At 38.5% G+C, this 22,571-nt stretch overlaps 1 protein-coding gene across 2 annotated transcripts in view; it reads right to left on the reverse strand.

Moving 5' to 3' along the window:
• Positions 1–22,571, reverse strand: part of RB1 (RB transcriptional corepressor 1) — a 131,925-nt gene that overhangs the window by 11,036 nt on the left and 98,318 nt on the right. Inside the window, exons 18-20 of one of the 2 annotated variants that reach the window (XM_047756420.1) lie at positions 7,136–7,257; positions 3,740–3,885; positions 2,533–2,678 (exon numbers count right to left, since the gene is read on the reverse strand). In XM_047756420.1, coding sequence (XP_047612376.1) covers positions 2,533–2,678; positions 3,740–3,885; positions 7,136–7,257 — 414 coding nt within the window. The remainder of the gene's footprint in view (positions 1–2,532; positions 2,679–3,739; positions 3,886–7,135; positions 7,258–22,571) is intronic. The other variant, XM_047756421.1, reaches the window with a different exon arrangement.

Genomic DNA, 22,571 nt, shown 5'->3' on the forward strand with positions numbered 1-22,571 from the left:
TGTGTCAATTTCTGCTTGCAGCAAACTGACCCAGTCATACATATATATACATTTTTTAACATACTCCACCATCTTCTATCACAAGAGATGGGATACAGTTCCCTGTGCTATACAGTAGGTCCTCATTGCTTATTCATTCTAAATGTAATAGTTTGCATCTATAACCCCAACCCCAGTTCATCCCACTCCCTCAAGAGAATATTTTAAACACAGAAATAAAATCTGAAGTGATTTTTTGTGACTTTAAATTTGTAATCTGTCTGAATTTTACTGCCTAATTTACATGCTCATGTCTTCTGCAATATTCTTGCTCCCACGTGTTATCAAGAATACCTACTCAATACCCCTCAATACCAGCCCCAATACTACTATTCCTCCTATTGAGAATGCCATCCAAGAATCATCTTTGCTATTGACATTTTTCTCCTATTTCAATATTTTGCCTAAGGTACCTCTCACAAAAATATTTCTGATTCCAGATACCTAATCTATTTAGAAATCCTTAGCTTTACTATCTCTCTCTTATTGTAGAAAAGCAGTAGAACCATAAAGCAATAAGTGGCCTGCTTAAAAAATCCAACATATTAGAGAGTTCATAGTCCAAGTATGCCCCCATAAAATATACATATTTGTAGGTTACACATATTTATATAACAATTCATCATTTGACCAAAATATCATTCTTACAGGAAACATTACCACTGATCTTACAAAAATAAAAGGACTATAAGGGAACATTATGAACAGTTACATCACCAACAAGATAGATACCTAAGAAGAAATGGAAAATTTATGGAAAGACATACACTTCCAAAATAACTCAAGAAGAAATAGAAAATCTGAGCTTGAATTAGTAGTCCAAAACTAACCACAAACAAAAAGCCCAAGCCCAAATAATTTCCGTGGTGAATTCTACCAAACATTTACACAATCAACACCAATTCTTCGCAAACTCTTCCAAAATTACAATAGGAAGGAATATTTCCCAATTAATACTATGAGGGCAATATTTCTCTGATACCAAAACAGGGTATCACAAGAAATTTACTAAAAAATCTTCAATAAAAACAAGCTGAATCCAGCAGGATTATATCAAAGGATATACACTCTGGCAAGGGGAATTCATTCCAGAAATATAAGATCTGAAAATCAATTAATGTAATATACCAAATGTCACTATAATGAAAGGAAAAAACCCAGTGATCATCTCAATAGATACAGAAAACATTTGATAAAATTCAACACCCTATCATGATAAAATCATTCAACAGGAGTTCCCGTCGTGGCGCAGTGTTTAACGAATCCGACTAGGAACCATGAGGTTGCGGGTTCGGTCCCTGCCCTTGTTCAGTGGGTTGACGATCTGGCGTTGCCGTGAGCTGTGGTGTAGGTTGCAGACGCGACTCGGATCCCGCGTTGCTGTGGCTCTGGCATAGGCCGGTGGCTACAGCTCCGATTCAACCCCTAGCCTGGGACTCCATATGCCGTGGGAGCGGCCCAAGAAATAGCAACAACAACAACAAAAAAAAAAGACAAAAGACAAAAAAAAATCATTCAACAGACTAGACATATAAGGGACCTTCCTCAACCCCATAAACCCCACAGCTAACATTTATAATGGTGAAAGACTGAACACTTACCCCTAGGATCAGTAACAAAATAAGTAAATCCTCTCTCTCATCACTTCTATTCACCACTGAATTGGAGAGTCTAGCCAGAAAAATTTGGCAAATAAATGAAATAAAAGGGCATCTAGATTTAAAAGGAAGAAGTAAAATGACCTCAATTCATAGATGATAGGATTTGATATACTGAAAATCTTAAGGAATCCACTAAAAACTATTAGAACTGATAAATGGCTTCAGCAAGGTTGCAGGATACAAGATCAACAGACAGAAATCAATTGTATTTCTATACACTTGTAATGAAAAATCTTACAGAGAACTGAGGAAACAAGTTTACAACAGAGTTAAAGGGAATAAAATCCTTTTTTAAAAAGTGCAAGACTTGTACTCTGAAAACTATAAATCATTGTTGAAAGAAATTCAAGATCTAAGTGAATGGAAAGACATTACATGTTCATGGACTATAAGACAATGTTAAGACAACAGTACTACTAAATTGATCTAGGATTAAAAGCAATCCCTATCAAAATTCCAGCTGGTTTCTTTGCAGAAATTGACAAGCCGATCCTAAAATTCACATGCAGGAGTTCCCATCATGGCGAATCCGACTAGGAACCATGAGGTTGGGGGTTCAATCCCTGGCCTTGCTCAGTGGGTTAAGGATCCGGTGTTGCCGTGAGCTGTGGTGTAGGTCACAGACGCGGCTTGGATCCCATGTTGCTGTGGCTCTGGCGTAGGCTGGTGGCTACAGCTCTGATTCGACCCCTAGCCTGGGAACCTCCATGTGCCGCGGGAGCAGCCCAAGAAATGGCAAAAAGACAAAAAAAGACAAAAAAAAAAGGAAAAGAAATCAGTTACAGAGCTAACAAGTAAGGGGGAGAAGAGAAGATGTGCATAATTTTCTCACCTGGTCCAAATGCCTGTCTCTCATGAGTTCATACTCATTTTGCAGTGTGTGCTGGAAAAGGGTCCAGATGATATGCTCTAGTTCTGTGTGGTCAGACAGAAGGCGTGCACACAGGGTATTGAGTCGAAGATATGCTAGTCGGTACACTGGAGAAATAAGGAGAATCAATCATATCTATTCTCGACTTATCACAAGTGGACTTTTTCAAAACATGAAATTGCTATAATCAAAATGCTGTTAAACAGCATTTTAACATTAAATTCATCTCTACCACTATTTCCCTTATGAATAAATGGTTTCTAGTCTTAGTGCCATGCTATATACATAGAAGGCAAATTATTACAGCATAAAACTGAGGCATAGGTGGAAGAAGAAAGATCCTAAGATATTGTGAAATCAGACCCAAAGAGGGTTTGTTTCAGTTCCACTGGTAATCCCTCATCACAAAAAATGTCGAAAATTCTATCAATATTCAAAAAGAATTCTTTTTCCTCTTCTTAGAGTTTCTGATTGAGTAATTCTAAGGTGGGGCTCCAAAAAAAAATCCTTCCTACAGTTTACCAGGTGAGGTGGATTCAGCTGGTTGGGGACAACACTTTGGAAACACTGCTCTATCTTGCCTATGAAGCTCAGTATATTGCTGACTTGAATAAAATCAGAAAAAAAAGGGTTTATCACAGAGGAATCTGACCTTTCACCTTCCTTCAAAGAGCTCCAAGCGGGCATGCACTTGCATGTATATACACATCCAACAGACACCAAATCACCTCCCCGCCCCTTCACAACCCACATGCAAACTGAGAATGCTATGCCACTGGGCCACCCAGAAATGCAATGCACCAGGCCACAGCACACTGTATAATCTCAACTCACACACCTGAACAGCAAAAGTCATGATAACAGCAAATATTTCCAAACATTAACTTGAAAGTATAGCAGCAATAGCAACAATAACAACATCTAACACTTTCTGAGTGCTTACTATGTGCAAGGCACTGTTGGAAGTATTTTATGTATTAATTCATTTAATTACCTCAAAACTCATAGGGTACATTATTATTATTTCCATCTTATGGAAGAGGAAACTGTGGCACAAAGACATTAAGTGACTTTTCCAAAGTCACGCTTACTAAGCAGAAGTGCCATGATTTGAATCTAGTCAGCCTGGTTTCAGAGTCCACACTCTTCAAAGTTATCATCTACTGACCTTTTTTGTAAAAGAGTGAAAGGGAGGTAGATTTCAGTGGCTTCTGAGTCTGGAAGGTTGAGGTTGCTTGTGCCTCTGAATTTGCAGTAGAATTTACACGTGTAGTCGACCCTTTTTTCTTGGGGGATCTTAAAGGAGAAAGATACCTGGATATATTCAAAGGAAAAGTCTTCATTTGAAGTTTGCTAAGAATCTCCATCACTTTCTGTCACACACACACACACACACACACACACACACACACACACACACACGGCTGTAGACATGCATCCAAACACATCTTGTCTATTTAATCTGTTATTCTATACCAAATTCCTACTTAAATATAAGTTGGAAAAAGGAGCTTAATAGGAAAACTAAGCTTGTCATCATTTCTAATTTTATTTTAATAAATGGCTTCTAGTGGGAATTCCTACCTTATTGAAAACCACAGCTGTATGTGTTTATATGTTCGATTTTAATAATTATAGTGGGACTGATGTAAAATGACTCCTAATTAAAATAATAAGCCATTGATATCAAAATATCAATTTCTCTGATTCTTTGTTTAAAAATGTTTCATTTATAACTATGGTCCACATATAGAAGACTTAAGTTACACACACATATGCCTTCCTAAATTACACAGTATAGAATTATATGACTAATATTTCAGATAGCATTATTAAAGCAGATTTACACCTGTATACTAAATATGTCAGGCATAAATCAAGGCAGAGATATTAGGAAGTACTCTCTCTCAACTTCTGACTTTCTATTGCTCTGTGCTATCTTTTATTTTAGAGGGAAACTCCAGATCTACTTTCTAAATTTTTTTTTTTTAGTAACAGAAATAATTCTGAGCAGGAAGTAGACGTGTGCCTTGCTACAGATGTTTCTACCACACGCAGTCCACTACCTAGTGCCGCAGGAAAGGGGAATCGCCATCGTGACCGTCTAAGGATCAGGATCTAGCCTCCCGTCACACTTGGAATTCTCCTCAATTCGCCACCAATACTGTAGACTGACTTAATTGGGGTAGAAGTTAATCTCCCTTGAATTCCAGGTGAAAATATTCACTTACTTACTAGACTTCACTTTTTGAGTCTCAGATTTGAGAAGGCCAAAATGGAATTCTTGATTTTCCCTCCATTTTTCCCATTTCAAGAAATGGCTCCACATTACATCCAGTTTATTAAGTCACTCTAGGAGCTATTTTTAATTTCTTTCCTTTTCTCAATCTTCAAGGCCAATGAAAAAGAAAGTTCTATTAAATCTTTCTCTAAAATACACCCTAGATCTGTCCACTTCTTTCTCTCTCCACTAACATTTCTTAGATCAAGTCATTTACATTTCTCACTTGGACTATTCCAATTGTCTCCAAACTGGTCTTATTTTCTTCCTTGCCCTGTTCCTTTCCCTCCTCCAACCGCATCTGTACTTCAAATGGCAGTCAGAAAGCAGTCCTTAAAACACAAATTATAGGAGTTCCCGTCGCGGCTCAGTGGTTAACGAATCCGACTAGGAACCATGAGGTTGCGGGTTTGGTCCCTGGCCTTGCTCAGTGGGTTAAGGATCCAGCGTTGCCGTGAGCTGTGGTGCAGGTTGCAGATGTGGCTTGGATCCCAAGTTGCTGTGGCTGTGGCGTAGGCCGGCAGCTACGGCTCTGATGAGACTCCTAGACTGGGAACCTCCATAAGCTGCAGGAGCAGCCCTAGAAAAGGCAAAAAGACCAAAAAAACAAAACAAAAACACACACACAAATTATAGCAGGCTGGATCCCTGCTTAAAGCTGTAATACCTTCCTGCTTCCCTTCTAAAACTAAAACTTGGAGCTCCTGTTGTGGCTGAGTGGAAATGAATCTGACTAGTATCCATGAGGACACAGGTTTGATCCCTGACCTTGCTCAGTGGGTTAAGGATCTTGTGTTGCCGTGAGCTGTGGTATAGGCCAGCAGCTGTAGCTCCCATTTGACCCCTAGCCTGGCAACTTTCATGTGCTGCGGGTGTGGCCCTAAAAAGACAAAAAAATAAATAAATAAAATCTAAACTCCTTCCTATGGCCTATGGAAACCTGTGAGGTCTAGCCCCAGTTTGCCTCTCCAACCCGCCCTGTCCCATTCTCCTCTTGCTCGCTTTACTCCAGCCGCACTGAGATTTCTTTCTGGTCCTCAGACCAGCTAAGTTTGATCACCCAAGGCCCAAGACTTACTGTTGCTCTGCCTGGAATGCATATCATGCAGATTTTGTCTGTCCAGCATCCAATTGTTCTTGAAGTCTCAGATCAAATATCACTTCACCAGAGGGCACTTCCCTAAATATTCTATTACTCTCTCAGCTTCTCTTTCACATCGTTCTGTTTATTTTCATGACAGAACTTACTATTCTCTAAAATGACCTTCTGGATTAGTTTACTTATTCACTATTTCCCTCCTCCTGAGTGTAAGCTCTCTGAGGGGAAGGACCTAGTCCACCTTACTTGTCTTTGTATTCCCAGCACCTACAACACCTCCTGGCACTTAAGAGATAACTGCTTAATGAATTAAAGAGAAAGATAAGGCTTAACTTATTTATATTAATGTATTACCTAGCAAACAAATTTATACATGAAGGCAGAGGCTCCATATGCTAGAAACGTTTTGGGGTACAAATAAGCACAGAAATGACATTTCTGGAAAACAGTCCCTGCACTAATCACAGACCACTGTAACGTTAATTCCTATGCAGAACTAAACAGAAACATACCACCAGGCACATTTCTACTGAAAGGCAATGTAGACAGAATGGTTAAGAGCATGGACTATGGGGTCAGACTGCTTGGGTTTGACTTCTGCTGACTTTTGGCAAGTTACCTTATTTCTCTAATTCCTTTTTCACAGATAACTGAGGTTGACAGCAGTGTCCATTACCCTGCAGGGCTGCTAAGAAACTGTCCAGCACATAATGAACCCTCAATAAATGTGAGTTCTTGCTTGCTTCTTTCATCACATCATCACAGGCTAATCATCTATTTTATTAGTCTCTTACCCCACACTATCCTATTCTTCACTCCAAATGCACTGAGCTGCACTCCCTGAAAGATGTTTTCCGCTTTCCTGGCTGTTACCCTTTGGGGTTCACGCTCTTTCTGCCTCTTCCCTCCTCTCCAGTTTCCATGTTGAGATCTACTCCACCTTTGCGGCCTATCTAAATTGCAATCTCTGCCATGAACCAAACCTGAGTGACTCATGAGGACTTTGTACTACTGTCTATGAGCTTTATTTGGGTCATGCATCTTATGTTCCTGATCCCTGAAAGCCAGAACAATGTCTTATTCAAAATTCTATTCCCTACAGCTTCCATATAACGTCTTGCATTACACGATGCTCAGATCTATTTGCAGGTTGAATGGACAATACAAACAGATATTCTACTTACATATCTGCTGCAGTGTGATTACTCTGGAGAGGAAGGTTAATAAGAGTACAAGCAGATTCAAGGTGATCAGCTGGTCCTTCTCTGTCCTTTGCTTGTTTAATAAGATCAAATAAAGGTGAATCCTACATGAAACAAGATGACATTAAAACAACACTGGTAAATATAATTTGCCCACAAACACTATCAAAATCATACTGTTTGACATGGTAAGCATTATGAATTTAGTCATAATGGACAATATCAATTTTGAAGTCAGAATAAGATTCTTTTCTCCATTTTGAAAAGAATGATTGCCAATTTTGGTACTATACACAAAGATCTAGGAAAATGTATAACTTTAAATCCTTGTATTTGAAAAGAAATTAAAAGTTAGGGGAAGAGACACAGAAAAGACCCAAAGAAAGAAGAAGGAAGAAATAAATAATAAAAATATGAGCACGATTTAATGAAACTGAAAAGAAAAATAAAATACTTGGTTTGGTCAACAAAGCTAATAACTGATTCTTTGAAATAAATAATAAAATTAAACAAACCTCTAGTCAGACTGACTGAGAAAAAGAGAAGAGAAAGATAAACAGTATTAGAAACATGGAGTTCCCATTGTGGCTCAGCAGTAACGAATCCAACTAGTATCCATGAGGACTTGGGTTCAATCCTTGCCCTTTCTCAGTGGGTTAAGGATCCGGTACTGTCGTGGGCTGGGGTATAGGTTGCAAACGCTGCTCAGATCCCACATTGCTGTGGCTGTGGCATAGGCCGGCAGGTGTAGCTCTGATTTGACCCCTAGCCTGGGAACTTCCATTATGTGGTGGGTGTGGTCCAAAAAAAAAAAAAAAAAACCAGTATTAGGAACAAAAATGAGGCCTTCATTACAAAGACTAGAAAAACAACAGGGGGCTGTAATGAATAATTTTATGTTAATAAATCAGAACTTAGACAAAATGGAAAATTGCACAAAAATATAAATTAACAAAACTCAATAAGAAATAAACTTCAATAGTCTTATAAACTATTAAAGAATTTGAATCAGTAATTAAAAGTCTTCCCACAAAGAAAACATCAAGTACCTCTGGTTTTACCAGTGAATTCTACCAAATATCAAGGAACAGAAAATTCCACTTATACTCTTCTGAGAATGGAAAAAGTAAAAACATTCTCCATCTCATTTTATGGGGCTAGTACAACAATGATTTTAGGAGTTCCCATGGTGGCGCAGTGGAAACGAATCCCACTGGGAACTATGAGGTTGTGGGTTCGATCCCTGGCCTCACTCAGCGGGTTAAGGATCTGGCGTTGCCATGAGCTGTGGTGTGGGTCTCAGATGCGGCTCAGATCTGCAGTGATTGTGGCTGGCAGCTACAGCTCCAATTAGATCCCTAGCCTGGGAAGCTCCATATGCTGCAGGTGAGGCCCAAAAAAAGACCAAAAAAAGAAAAAGGTTCGAAAAACTGTCAATGACATTATAGCCCTTAAACAGAAATTTAAAAAATCACGAACAAGAAATATCAGCAACCCAAATAAGCAGTGTTAAAAAGAGAATATGTCAGTTATCAAGTTGTGTTTATCCAGGTTGCAAGATTAGTTCAACTTTAGAAAAGCTATATGAGTTCCCACTGTGGCAAAGTGGGTTAATGATCCAGCTTGTGTCTGTGGAAGCACCAGTTCTATCTCTGGCCCAGTGGAGTGGTTAAGGACCTGGAGTTGCCACAGCTGTGGTGTAGGTCACAGCTCTGGCTCAGATTCGATTCCTGGCCTGGGAACTTCTGTATGTCGCAGATGCAGCCAAAAAAAAAGAGAGAGAGAGAGAAAAGAAAATCCATAGGGCAATTAACCTCACTAATAAATCTAAGGTAAAAAAAATTGGGGGAGTTCCCGTGTGGCGCAGTGGTTAACGAATCCGACTAGGAACCATGAGGTTGTGGGTTCAATCCCTGCCCTTGCTCAGTGGGTTAAGGATCCGGCGTTGCCGTGAGCTGTGGTGTAGGTTGCAGACCCGGCTCGGATCCCGCGTTGCTGTGGCTCTGGTGTAGGCTGGTGGCTACAGCTCCGATTCGACCCCTAGCCTGGGAACCTCCATATGCCGCGGGAGCAGCCCAAGAAATAGCAAAAAGACCAAAAAAAAAAAAAAAAATTGGGGCTTTCCCATCGTGGCTCAGTGGTCAATGAATCCGACCAGGAGCCATGAGGTTGCGGGTCTGATCCCTGGCCTCGCTCAGTGGGTTAAGGATCTGGCGTTGCCATGAGCTGTGGTACAGGTTACAGACATGGCTCGGATCCCACGTTGCTGTGGCTGTGGCGTAGGTCGGCAGCTACAGCTCCGATTAGACCCCTAGCCTGGGAACCTCCATATGCCTTGGGTGCGGCCCCAGAAAAGACCAAAAAAAAAAAAAAAGTCTTGTCAAAAATCAGTGCAGAAAAAATTTAGAAAACCCATTTGTAATTAAAAAAAGAAAACTCTCAGAAAACCAGGAACAAAAAGGTACTTCCTAATTTGATGAATAGCATCTATGAACAAACAAAAAATCTACAGCAAACATTGAATAGTGGTGAAACATTAAAAATCAGAGATAAGAGAAGGATGTCCCATTATCATAATGCTATTCAGCATTGTACTTGAGGTTCCAGTCAGCTCAAAAAGACAAGAAAAAGAAACACAAGATCAAAAGATTGGAAAGGAAGAAAGAAGAAAAACAGCATTATTCACAAATGATTTGTCAATAAAAAAAAACTCAAAAGGATCTACAAAGAAATTATTAGGATGAGAGAGATTAGCAAGGTTTCTGTACTGTTAGAAGGAAATTAGTAAGAAAAATAATTATATTTCATATACCAAGCAAAACATTTAAAGGCATAATTTTAAAAATATCATTTACAAAAAGTTAAGACTGGCAGTAAGAACCATTAAAAATAATGATTCAGGAGTTCCCATTGTGGCTCAACAGTAATGAATCCGACTAGTATCTATGAGGATCCAGGTTCAATCCCTGACCTCAATCAGTGTGTTAAGGATCCGGCAATGCCATGAACCATGGTGTAAGTCGCCGACTCAGCTCGTATCCTGTGTTGCTGTGACTGTGGCCGCAGCCACAGCTCTGATTAGTCCCCTATCCTGGGAATTTGCACATGCCACAGGTGGGGCCCTAAAAAGACAAAAAAAAAAAAAAAAGGATTCAAAAATTTTAACTTTCTGAGAATGACAGCTTGCAAGTCCCTAAGAATGAGGGCCCTATATATTCTACTCTCCCTGTGCTTGAACTAAGAAAGGCAAGAATACAGACAGACTGCCAAGGCGCTAGGTTTATACCAAAAGGAAGAGAGATGGACCACAAAGTAAAAATACAAGACACTGCAGAATATAGGTAGATTTTGCGAAATTATGAAGATAGTTTATTCAATAATGTTTGAAAAATTAACAATTTGAAAAAAGATTATACTCCATAATATATAATCAATTACTTATATTAAAAAATGAAAAATTATTAGAAGTGAGTGTAAGAAAATATCCTTATACCTTCTTTTTATTTTTTTTTTTTGTCTTTTTTTTTTTTTTTGCTATTTCTTGGGCCGCTCCCGTGGCATATGGAGGTTTCCAGGCTAGGGGTCTAATCGGAGCCGTAGCCTACACCAGAGCCACAGCAACGCAGGATCTGAGCCGCGTCTGTGACCTACAGCACAGCTCACGGCAACGCCAGATCCTTAACCCACTGAGCAAGGGTAGGGACCGAACCTGCAACCTCATGGTTCCCAGTCAGATTCGTTAACCACTGTGCCACGATGGGAACTCCATTATACCTTCTTTTTAAAATCTGTTTTCACCTTTATTAGAGGATAACTGAAAAAACTGTATATATTTAAGATGTACAATGTGATGGTTTCAAATAAATACACACTGTGAAATGACCACTACAATCCAGCTAATCAGCATTCATTACCTCACACAATTACCTTTTTTTTTCCCTTCTCATCCATTTACCCCCCCTTCTTTATAACTTCTTGATAAGGAAGGACTTTGGAAGTTTGACCAAAACCAAAGATGAACTGACTACACAGAATCTAAAAAGCTCTGTGTGACTAAAACCACAATAAACTAAGTTAAACAAAACCTTTTAAAAATAAGTAATACAGGTTTATTCTATAACCACCATAATGTACTAATTTCTATTTTGGAGGCATTCTTTGCTATAGTCATTAGGGGCACGCCTGAAGTGCCATCTAAGTAGTGGCTTTCATCTGAGTAAAGTAATACTAACAATTAACACCAGCTAACGGAACAGAGCATGACAGTTTATGAAAGGAAGACAGCATAAGTGAATATGATAAAATTCAAGGATGTTTTGCCAAATTTTGAAGCTAGAGAGGGTTATGACTGAACAGAAAAGACCAAAAAAGGGCAGGTTAGAGTGCAAAGGTGAGGAATGCCTATCCTGCTGAAGTAGGAATCATTAAATTATCAATAAGCTAATGACATGGGCTTGTAAAGAAGTAAAAAAACAAAACATATCCTACAATTAAATGACCACAATTAAGTCATTTTCCTCAAACAATTTCTGCCTCTTAACCAAGGCATCTATAGCAGAGAATGAAAATCACCAGATTTTTGCTTATGGAAAGTCTAACTAGTACATGTTACCCATAACACATTACTCCATGACAGTAAATACTGTGGCAGGTTTATCCTATTCACAGTGCCAAAGTTTTGTGCCAAAAATTAATGACTGAATACTCCGTTGTTTTCAAAAAGATAAAACAAACTTGGAAAATTCAGCCCACATTATTGAAGGATTTCACTGGTCTTGCTTGGGCTCTGTCCCTTCTACTTCTAGGTGGACCTACTCCGAGGCCCTAGAATTTCATTATCCTTAAAGTTTCCAATTTTGAAACCAAACTAAGTCTGAGTCAGGAGGAGTTGGCTTACAGGCTGGGCCTAGGTGCCAAATAATCGGGTTTTGTTGATATATACATGTTACTTTTCTCTGCCTGCTCTGGCTTTGGAAACTTTGTCCATTCTTGCCACAGAGCCTTAAAAATCAAGGTTGGCAGAGAGAGGTACAACAGTGACTTGACATGTAAAGGTAACATAAGCTTCTCCTGGCACAGTTCAGTTTCAGCACATCGGTACAGCCGTGACGTTAAATTCTGTACTTAATTACAATGAAAAAGATCTACAAAGTTATTATAAAATAATAAAATTGACTGTTAAACTATTATATAAAAATCTATATATTCAAACAAGCATTGTTAAACTGTGTGGCATATCTTTAAGTGTTACAGGAGTTCAGAAACTGTAATGATGCACTTCAAGCCTAGATTTCAATGGCCTAAGTCATGCTTAGAATGCCTGTAGGATTCTTTTTTTTCTTATCCATTTTTTAATTATTGCAATAGAAAGTAATAAGTTCCACAATAAAAGGCTGCACAGGGTGCCACAGAAGAAAATCAGGAGAGGGACACCTAATCCAGATTAGGCAAAAGTTCTTGGAAGAAGTTATATCTGAGCTGAGTCCTAAAGAAAGAACAGAAGTTATTTCAAGTGAAAAGCAGAATAGATGGCTCAGCAGCAAGAAAAGGAAAAATGCGGCCCCAGAAAAATTTCACGTAGGTCACTTGTAAAATGAGGAAAATAATACTTCCTCAGGGGGTGGTTTTGACCACGGAATGAGATGCTAAGTGTAAAGTACTCAGAACCTCATCCAGGACATAAACTCCTTGGACAGAGATGCTTAGTTCCAGAAAGCTAAGCCGCAGACTGCACAGCAAGGCAACAGCAAGGGATAAACTCTTTAAAGGATTTTAAGCAGGTGACTAACAGGATCCAGATGAGACTTCTGAAGAGTTCTTAAAATAAAACCCAAGTGCCTAGCATATAGTAGACACTCAGTAAATATTTCTACAATGTTATATGATATAGCCATATCATGGGTTTAATTAAACACAGCAAAGCACAAAGAATAAAGTGGATGGTATTATTTGCTTTCTGACACTAAATATCAACTGTGGCAGCTGGCCTCCAAGAGAACCCAAATAATTCTTGCCACTGGGTATTTATACTCTTGTATAGACCCCTCCCCTATACTCTTGTATAGGGTTCATCTGTGTGGTGCGTGGCATACAGCAGAAGTGATGGCACGCCAGTTGACATTAGCTTATTAAAAACCTACCGTTTCCATCTTAGACACTCTCCCTAGAAGCTCTAGCCCTAGGGGAAAGCAGCTGCCATGGAGGGAGCAGCGCTATGGAGGTCCAGGCAGCAAACAAATGAAGCCTCTGGTGAACAACCAGTGAAGAAACGGGGCTGCCAACAACCCCATGAGTGAACCTGGAAGCCAGACTCTACAATGCCAGGAAAGACTAATCCTGACTGCAGCCTTGAGTGACAACTTAAGGAACTCTGCTGAGAGAAATGGAGCCAAAACCACACAGCTACACCACTCCCAGACTCCGACCTTCAGAAATCACGTGCAATAATAAACATTCATTGTTTTATTAAATTGTTAAGTTTGGGGGTAATTTCTTATATAGCAGGAGATAAATAATACAACTGATTTTTTTTAAAAAATCTGTAAATAAAATACTTAATCAAATATTTAACTTTTGAAAATGTATGTCTTTATATCTATAGCACTGTTTCCATCCAGGATGCAGACGATTTCTCTGGGTCTCAGACAAGCTGTCTTATGTTACTACTTATCTAAACTAACTCTCAGCAATAATCACTCCCTGGACAACATTTCATTTTGTTTTGCCACTTAATCATGTGAAGGAATCCAGACTCTCCCTGTCAGCAAGATTAGTATAAATCTCACTTAATAAGCAATATGGGTAGAAAAAGTAGAAGCTGTAAGTCTACTCCACATGATCTTTCATATTAACACACATTTCCAAAGCAAGTGTGAACGTCTCCTGATAGAGAAGGACTTAAAGGCTCTCAGGTCAAGGTGTTCCTAAAAGACATTTTGATTATCCAAGTAAGTACAAGGTCTCTGGTGCTAGTAAAAAAGTTAACAATACGGCAAGTGGAAGACAGGAACTGCTATTGTTTTCTGGGTTATTTTAAGAAATACTATTGGATCTACATTACAGGAAACATTTTTGTGTTATCCTGAGCTAAATCATTATAAGACCACTTTGCCTTGCAAAAGAAAACTAGAATAGAAAACAGAAAATTTGGGGTAGGCTTTGACTTTCTGACAGTTCTTTCACATTTAACTTCACTACTTCTTTAATCACTTTTCAGGATCCTCTTGCCATATGCTGGTTAAGCCACTATCATGGCTTTATTTACATATATTACTCCTAAATCTACATTTGTGGAATTCCCATCGTGGCGCAGTAGTTAACGAATCCGACTAGGAACCATGAGGTTGCGGGTTCCGTCCCTGCCCTTGCTCAGTGGGTTAACGATCCGGCGTTGCCGTGAGCTGTGATGTAGGTTGCAGACGCGGCTCGGATCCCGTGTTGCTGTGGCTGTGGTGTAGGCGGGCAGCTACAGCTCTGATTCGACCCCTAGCCTGGGAACCTCCGTATGCCGAGGGAGCAGCCCAAGAAATGGCAAAAAGACAAAAAAATCAATCAATCAATCAATCAATCAATCTACATTTATGACTAAAACTACTCTTTCAAATTCCAGATCCAGTATTTCCAACTAGACACCTCAGATCTCCACATGTACATGTGCCAAATGTCTCAAATATTAACACATTCAAACATCAACATGAACTCATTACCCTCATCACCAATCAACTAGGACTCCTTCAACATCTTCTTTGGTTAATTGTTATCAACCACCTCATCACCCACAGTACAAATCTTAAAATTACCCTTAGTCCCATCCAGGCACCTAATCTTTTTTTTTTTTTTTAAATGGCTGGCACTCACGGCATATGGAAGTTCCTGGGCCAGGGGTTCATTCTGAGCTGCAGCTTCAACCTATGCCACACTGCAGCAATGCCAGATCCTTTAACCCACTGTGCTGGGGCAGGGATTGAACCGGTATCTCCACAGCAGTCCAAGTCACTGCAGTCAGATTCTTTTTTTTTTTTTTTTGTCTTTTTGCCATTTCTTGGGCCGCTCCTGCAGCATATGGAGGTTCCCAGGCTAGGAGTCTAATCAGAGCTGTAGCCACTGGCCTACACCACAGCCACAGCAACTTAGGATCCAAGCCGAATCTGTGATCCACACCACAGCTCACGGCAACATTACCAGGGAGGTTACTAGGGAGGTCAGTATATATGTGATTTTTGTGGAAGGGGTTTCATTCAACCAAACACCTATCTCAGGACAAGGCTGCTGCTAGTCACAAGGAACAGATACCTTAGTTAATGGTTCCAGTGTCTTTCTAAGTATGGGAAGATGCAAGAATCGAGGTTCATAAAAAATTTCTCCTGAAAATATCTAACTCACTACAGGCTTGTTCTGCCAGTTTTGCCAGGGCACAGAGGGCTTCATTCCACTCTGAACTCCTTTGGGGAGGTGTTAAAGGTCAGTGACTGCAGTGGCTAATGACTTAATTCTTGTAGAACCCGGTGGGGAAGGACATTTTTTAAAAAGTTGGCAGTTTTATGGACAAGTTAAAATAGGCTGTCAGATGTCACTACTATTGGCAAACTGAACTCAGTAGAGGAAAATTCAATCCCTTGAGGTAACAGGGTGCCAGCCAAAGCATCAGGAGCAAGAGGCGAACCTAATAATTATCGGAGGACGCAGGAGTCAGGGTGGGATCTGGCTTGAAATGGAACTATTGACCTGGAGCTCCTTTTTTTTCTGTAGGGCTGCACCAGCAGCATATGAAAGTTTCCAGGCTAGGGGTAAAATCTGAGCTGCAGCTGCCGGCCACAGGCACAGCCACAAGCAATCCAAGCTGTGTCTGCAACCTACAGACCTCCACCACAGCTCGAGGCAAGGCCCCCCAGATCCCTGACCCACAGTGTGAAGCCAGGAATCAAACTGGCATCCTCATAAATATTAGTCAGATTCATTTCCGCTGCAACACAATGGGAACTCCCTGGGGCTCCTTTTAATGCAAGACAAAAGGTCTCCCAGATGTATTTAGCTTGAAGAATACTGTCAAGTAGTCAAAACCAAACCAAACCAGTCCCAGTTTATGATGTGTTACATAAAACAGAAATCAGAAACAGACACAGAGAAATCTATCAAATTAAAAACTATTCAGAAATTTCCAATTGCCATGAACATCTTGGGGACATGAACATGATGAGTGAAGTTACAGAAGATGAGACATAAAGACCGAGGAGAACCTTTCTTAAGATTGTTTAGCAGGTGAAGGTTAATTCCCTGAGATATCTACATGATTTATTCCTTTTACTTCTTCCCAGTCTCTCTTCAAATGTCCCCTTGTCAACAAGCCCTTCCTAGAACTCTATATAGAACATGTCCCTTTTTCTCCTAAACGTACTTTTTCATAGAGAACTTATCGCCACATGACCAACTATATAACTGTTTGTTTATTGACTGCCTGGCTCCTTCTAAATAAAAGTTAAGGCTCAGGAATTGTTTCATTCGCTGCTATATTCCCATCACCTAGAAGAGCACTTGGCACACATTTGGCACTCAGTAAGTATTTGCTACTGAATAAACAAATATCAGCACACCAGTAATTAACATAAGAAAAATAATTTAAATGTGCCTATCCTATTTCCCTATAGAACCAGGACAACAATCCAGCAATCTTTTTTTTCTTTCTTTCCTTTTTTTTTTTTTTTTTTTTTTGCCAGTCTGAAACAGTCCACTTGCTTTAACTAAAAAAATCAACAACAAAAGGCTGGGCTTTAAAGGGGGCCCCTTTGTAGAGTCAGTCCCTCCCCTCTTTTGTTTGTAACCTTTCTGAGGCAGCACTGGTAACTTGTGATTTTGATAGGAAATCCTCCAATTTTCCAAGAATGTGAAATAAGATGACTGAAATGATCACACTGGCAAACCAATAAAAGACGTGATCATGGAAATTTTGTTCTGGGAATGGATTGCTAGTGGCTTAGAATCTTACTGATTAAAGCTTCCATATGCTTTTAAGCATTAATATCTATTTAAAGAGGCCATCTTTGGGTTAAAAGAAAAACATGTACATAAATGCTCAAAGTGAAATGTGTTTATGCTTTTAAGTGTACCTGCAATATATTCATAGAGCTAGATCTTAAAAATCTGTCATTTGTTAAAAAAAAAAAAAAAGAGAAAAAAAAGAAATTTAGTCAAGTGTATATACTCAGTCCTCTTCTAGGAATTTAGAGTGAAACTAGTTATGCAGCATCCTTCCGAGAACTGAGAAAACAGTCACTCAAGTCATTTTCTGTGTTTGTGGTAAAGGCCTGACTGACTATATTAATGGGACTATACTAAGACATTATTACCAGGCATGGCTTTCACCTTCAAGATTAGAAATTCCAAACTTTTATCCAGCTTTAAAGGCTAGCTTTCTCTAGACATTATCTCCTCTGGAGGCCCTTATCTCCATGTTGTACAAACATCTACTGTTACACTCTACACTGCAATTATTTCTTTGTTTTCTAATCCTAACCGGATTGTATGTCCTAAAAGCCAGACATTTTAACAAGGCCTGAAGAAGTACAAAAAAGGAACTGATGAGATTGGGAGGTCTCCTCCACACAAAAATGAAGTAAGATTTTAAGAGGGGCTGATGAAGGAGCAGGAAGCAGGCAGAGACAGGAAAAAAGGAGGAAGGGACAAGGGAAGTGCTGGAAGTGATGAATACCCTCACTCAAGTTCTAGGTCTTACACCACCACAGCATTCCTGCTCCTCTGCACTTCCTTTACCTCTTTGCTTGAAGCTGCTTCAACCACCATTCTTGTCTGCTTTTACTTTGCTATAAATCATCATACATTACCTTTGAAATCTTTCTTCTTCTACTCCCACCCAACCCCACCAGCTGGTTCAACCCTCCGAACTCATGCTCTAGTAAAGAGTTGCATTTGCAGTAATGACAAAAAGGTAAATCACTTTTAGGTAATGACAGAATGGTAATGATCCCCATTTAGTAATACTAAATTTGTCTACAATTTAATAAATTTTCCTATTAGGTTAAAAGATATTTGGACATAAAATACATATATTCTATCAATATAAATTATACATGTTCTATTCTCAAACTGAGAAAGTTTTGTTTCTAAACTTAAATAGAAAATTTATCATACAGCACTGTAAATCAACTATACATAAATAAAAAAATAATTTTTTAAAAGAAAAAAATTACTGTAACAGGCTTCAGAAGAATCTAAAACGAGAAGATTTTGGCTTTTTTTTTTTTTGCCACATCCATGATGTGTGAAAGTTTCCAGGGGCAGGGATCAAAGCCACACCCAAGCAGTGACCCAAGCTGCTGCAGTGACAATGCTACATCCTTAATCCACTGCACCACAAGAGAACTCCAACTCTGGCTTTTTTCATAGCTGTAATTTTTTTTTTTTTTTTGGTCTTTTGTCTTTATAGGGCCGCACCCATGGCATATGGAGGTTCCCAGGCTAGGGGTCTAATTAGAGTTATTGCTGCCAGCCTACACCAGAGCCACAGCAATGCCAGATCCCAGCCGTGTCTGCGACCTACACACAGCTCACAGCAACGCCGGATCCTTAACCCACTGAGCGAGGCCAGGGATCGAACCCACAACCTCATGGTTCCTAGTCAGATTCGTTCCCACTGCGCCACGATGGGAACGTCCATAGCTATAAATTTGAGATGGAAAAAGACCCTGAAGAATCACTTCTCATCAGGGCAAACGTGTGCTACTTTCAAAATGAATAAAATAAATTCAGAACACTGTTCTTATATTTTAAAATTTCACTGTTCCACACTTTGTTTTAAATGTGAACATAGTTATTTCACATACACTCTCATTCAATTTTTTTTTTTACATTATCTCATATTCTCAATGTTAAGTACAACTCCAATTATGGCCATCAAAACCTTTAATGAGAGAATACTTTACAGTTGTGAAAATTCCTCTTTGATTAATTTTATAATAAAAAGACATGGTATCTTACTTGTGTTTTGGAAAGGAAAGGTCTTTTATAGAGGAAAAGCTTTTTTAATGTGTAATCGTCACAGGTTTTTATTTTTTGCTTTTTGCAAACATGTATTACATTAAAAATGAATGATTTTTAGAATGGATATGAGTAATGTTTAGAATAATTTCTCGTACATTTCTCACATCTAAAAATATTAACTGTTCCACACTTTCTTTTTAACTTTTAAATGTAGGTATAATTTCATATAATAAAAATGCTAAAATCTTAAATATTTAGTTTCATCAGTTTGACAGTTTTAAAAGTATAATCTGCTTTAAATTCTTTTTGGAAGCAAGAGCATATAAATAAATACTTAGTTGATCATTTGTGACTTGATTTGTGACTGTCTGGCAGGGGAAATGGAAAGAGGGTAGGACTAGAAATAAGACAAGATACTATAACCACCATATAGATAAAAGTGACAGGGTTAGTAAAAAGACAGCAGAGAGAATAAAGAAGGGACAAAATAAAACTGATACTATCATCAAGGCTAGAAATAACCAATTCGGAAAAAAAAAAAAGGGGAGTTCCTGTCATGGCTTAGCAGAAAACAATCTGACTAGTATCCATGAGGATGCAGCTGGATCTCTGGCCTTGCTCAGTAGGTTAAGGATCTGGCATTGCCATGAGCTGTGATATAGGTCACAGATGTGGCTCAGATCCCAAGTTGTTGTAGCTGTGGTGTAGGCCAGTAGCACAGCTCCAATTTGACCCCTAGTCTAGGAACCTCCATATGCCTCGGGTGTGGCCCTAAAAGGACCAAAAAACAAAAAACAAAAACAAACCCAGAAAGGGAGAATGGCCAAGGAGCAGGAGCGCAAGTTACATATTCTTTGTTTATAGTGGGTGTTCCATAAATCCTATTTTGAAACAGGCATGGAAAAGAGTCAGATTTCTTGCCTTCTCCACCCCCGCCCCCCCCCCCCTTTTTTTTGGGCTGTGCTGTGGTCACCAAAGAACTCCCTTCTGGCCTTCTCAAAGCTACAGTTGGAGCAGAAATTTAGTCAAGAACTCAGAAGTTACTCAAATACTTATAATAGTTAACAGGATATCTTCTCTCAAACTGATAACAAAAAAACTAGTTACACAACTAGAATACAATTACATCATTACTATAGTGATGAATAAAACATCTATTTTATATGCTAGTAACTGGTTACCAACCTTGATATAATAAAGATCTTTAAAGTGGTGAGCTGTATATGAGATTCATTGAATTTCAAATTAGCTACAGTTACTTCACCCCCTAAAATGCCCCATATAAGAAACAAACTGATTCCCAGACTTAACTTTCAGAAGCATACAAATCTCACATTAAATTAGTTTGGTCTCTGAATCTATCAAACACAAAAGCACCTATTAAAATCTTTAACTTCACTTTGGTTCCTTAATTAAAAGTCAAATTAAGTATCTTGAAAAATCCAGCATCCAAATATCTTCTTGCTGTTGAAACAGATAGTCTCTCTGCTACTGCTGTCATTCAGTAGAAACAACTCAATAAAATTCCAGTTTATCAGTATAATTCATTTCTTGGCAAACATGTGAGTATGACTAAGGGTCAAGCATCATGTGAAAATTGGAAATACAAACATATACTAATATGCTGATGATAACAAAAAGTTTAATTCAACAAAATAGTGATCTATCCATTTTTAAGCACCAGTAACTCAAACATGGAAAAAAATACGAAAGAACTGTAAAGTTAACATCAACTGAATAACATCAATATGTGTAAGGACATTCCAATACTGAATAAGTATATTTTATGGGACAATACCATATTCAAAATAAAAGCAGGAATAAACAAGGTCAAGGCACATAACTGCTTATATTTCACTCTTTAGTGATGACTAAAGAAGAGATTATCAGTTCAAAAGTAGATTGCTGAGAAACTGTAACAGAAATCTCCTCCAACGAGAACACAGGCTCTCATCACTGTTCAAAGTTTCCATCTGTCTTCCTAAATGAACACATACTACCTCTTTTCCATACCAATACGATACAAAGAAATTCAGCCCTTTAAAGTTTTAGGTTTATTGATTATAAGCAATACTCATATTTTTCATGTCACCTGATTATAGATAAATCTTCTACTCACAACAATAAAAATAGGTTACAACTCGGGTGGATTCATCAACAAACAACGCAAGTCACTGAGCATGAGAGTAACCCAAGTTTAAAAGGGGGAAAATCAGCATAAAACATGTGAGTAAAAAATATCAGGGTTTTGTTTGTTTTCTGGTTTTGGGGGTTTTTCTGTCTTTTGTCTTCTTAGGGCTGCACTCATGGCATATGGAGGTTCCCAGGCTAGGGGTCAAATTGGGGCTATAGCTGCTGGCCTACACCACGGCCACAGCAACACCAGATCTGAGCTGCTTCTGAGACCTATACCACAGCTCACGGCAATGCCGGATCCTTAACCCACTGAGTGAGGCCAGGGATCAAACTTGCAACCTCATGGTTCCTAGTCAGATTCGTTTCCACTGCACCATGATGGGAACTCCTAAAATATCAGTTTTAAATTAGTTAAGTAACTGAGAAAGAAAAATAAAGTGCTCTTAAATTCACCAAATGTCCTTAATTGACACCTGCAAGGAATAGTTTCAGCTCAAATGGAACCAAGCTAGAAAATAGTAACATTAAACCAAACTATAGTCTTTTCTGAAAAAAATGGTAATTTAGAATAAGAAAAAACATAATCCTTGAGGAAATACTATCTACATTCAACTACCCCTTTCCCACACATACTTCCTTCTAATTTCTTTGGGCTTTAAAAAATGAGTCTACTTTAAACACAGAGAAACCACTCACATGAGCTTTTAAATGAAAACAAAATCTGACCTACATTCCAATATATAATTAATGTCAAATTATTAGGAGGAGTAGGTGAGGGCGGGGGGAATTAAAATCAGGAACCTAAAATTTAGCCAAGTAGTGTAACTTTTATTTTACAAAATTTATTTCGATCAATTTAGGGGAAAATATTTTGTTTAAAAAGATACAATTTCATTCTGTAAAATTAAAACTATGCCAAACATAAACATTTTAAAATTTATTCTTTGGTAAAAGTGGTAATTAAAAAATTAAAAGTGCTATAAAATTTTAATTTAATTTTATGAGAAAGAGGAAAGGATGTTAGAAAATTGTTAATCGAAAAGTGAAGAGATCCAGGATTGGAGCCACACACAATCATGGCAATTAAAACAAATTAAATCTTGAGGAGCAACTGTGGAAAACAGAAGCCAAGAGTGCAAAACTTGGTCTCTCAACTCAAATCCTTTTTATAACTAAATTTCTTTTACAGTCATTAAACAGTTCCTTTTTAATGCTATATTATCACCAACAATTTCAATTTAGAAGTACACCTACAAATTTCAGTTTTAAAAAAGTCCTATCCTAAATA

The sequence above is a fragment of the Phacochoerus africanus genome, chromosome 13 (genome assembly GCF_016906955.1).
Source record: "Phacochoerus africanus isolate WHEZ1 chromosome 13, ROS_Pafr_v1, whole genome shotgun sequence".
Lineage (NCBI taxonomy): Eukaryota > Metazoa > Chordata > Mammalia > Artiodactyla > Suidae > Phacochoerus > Phacochoerus africanus.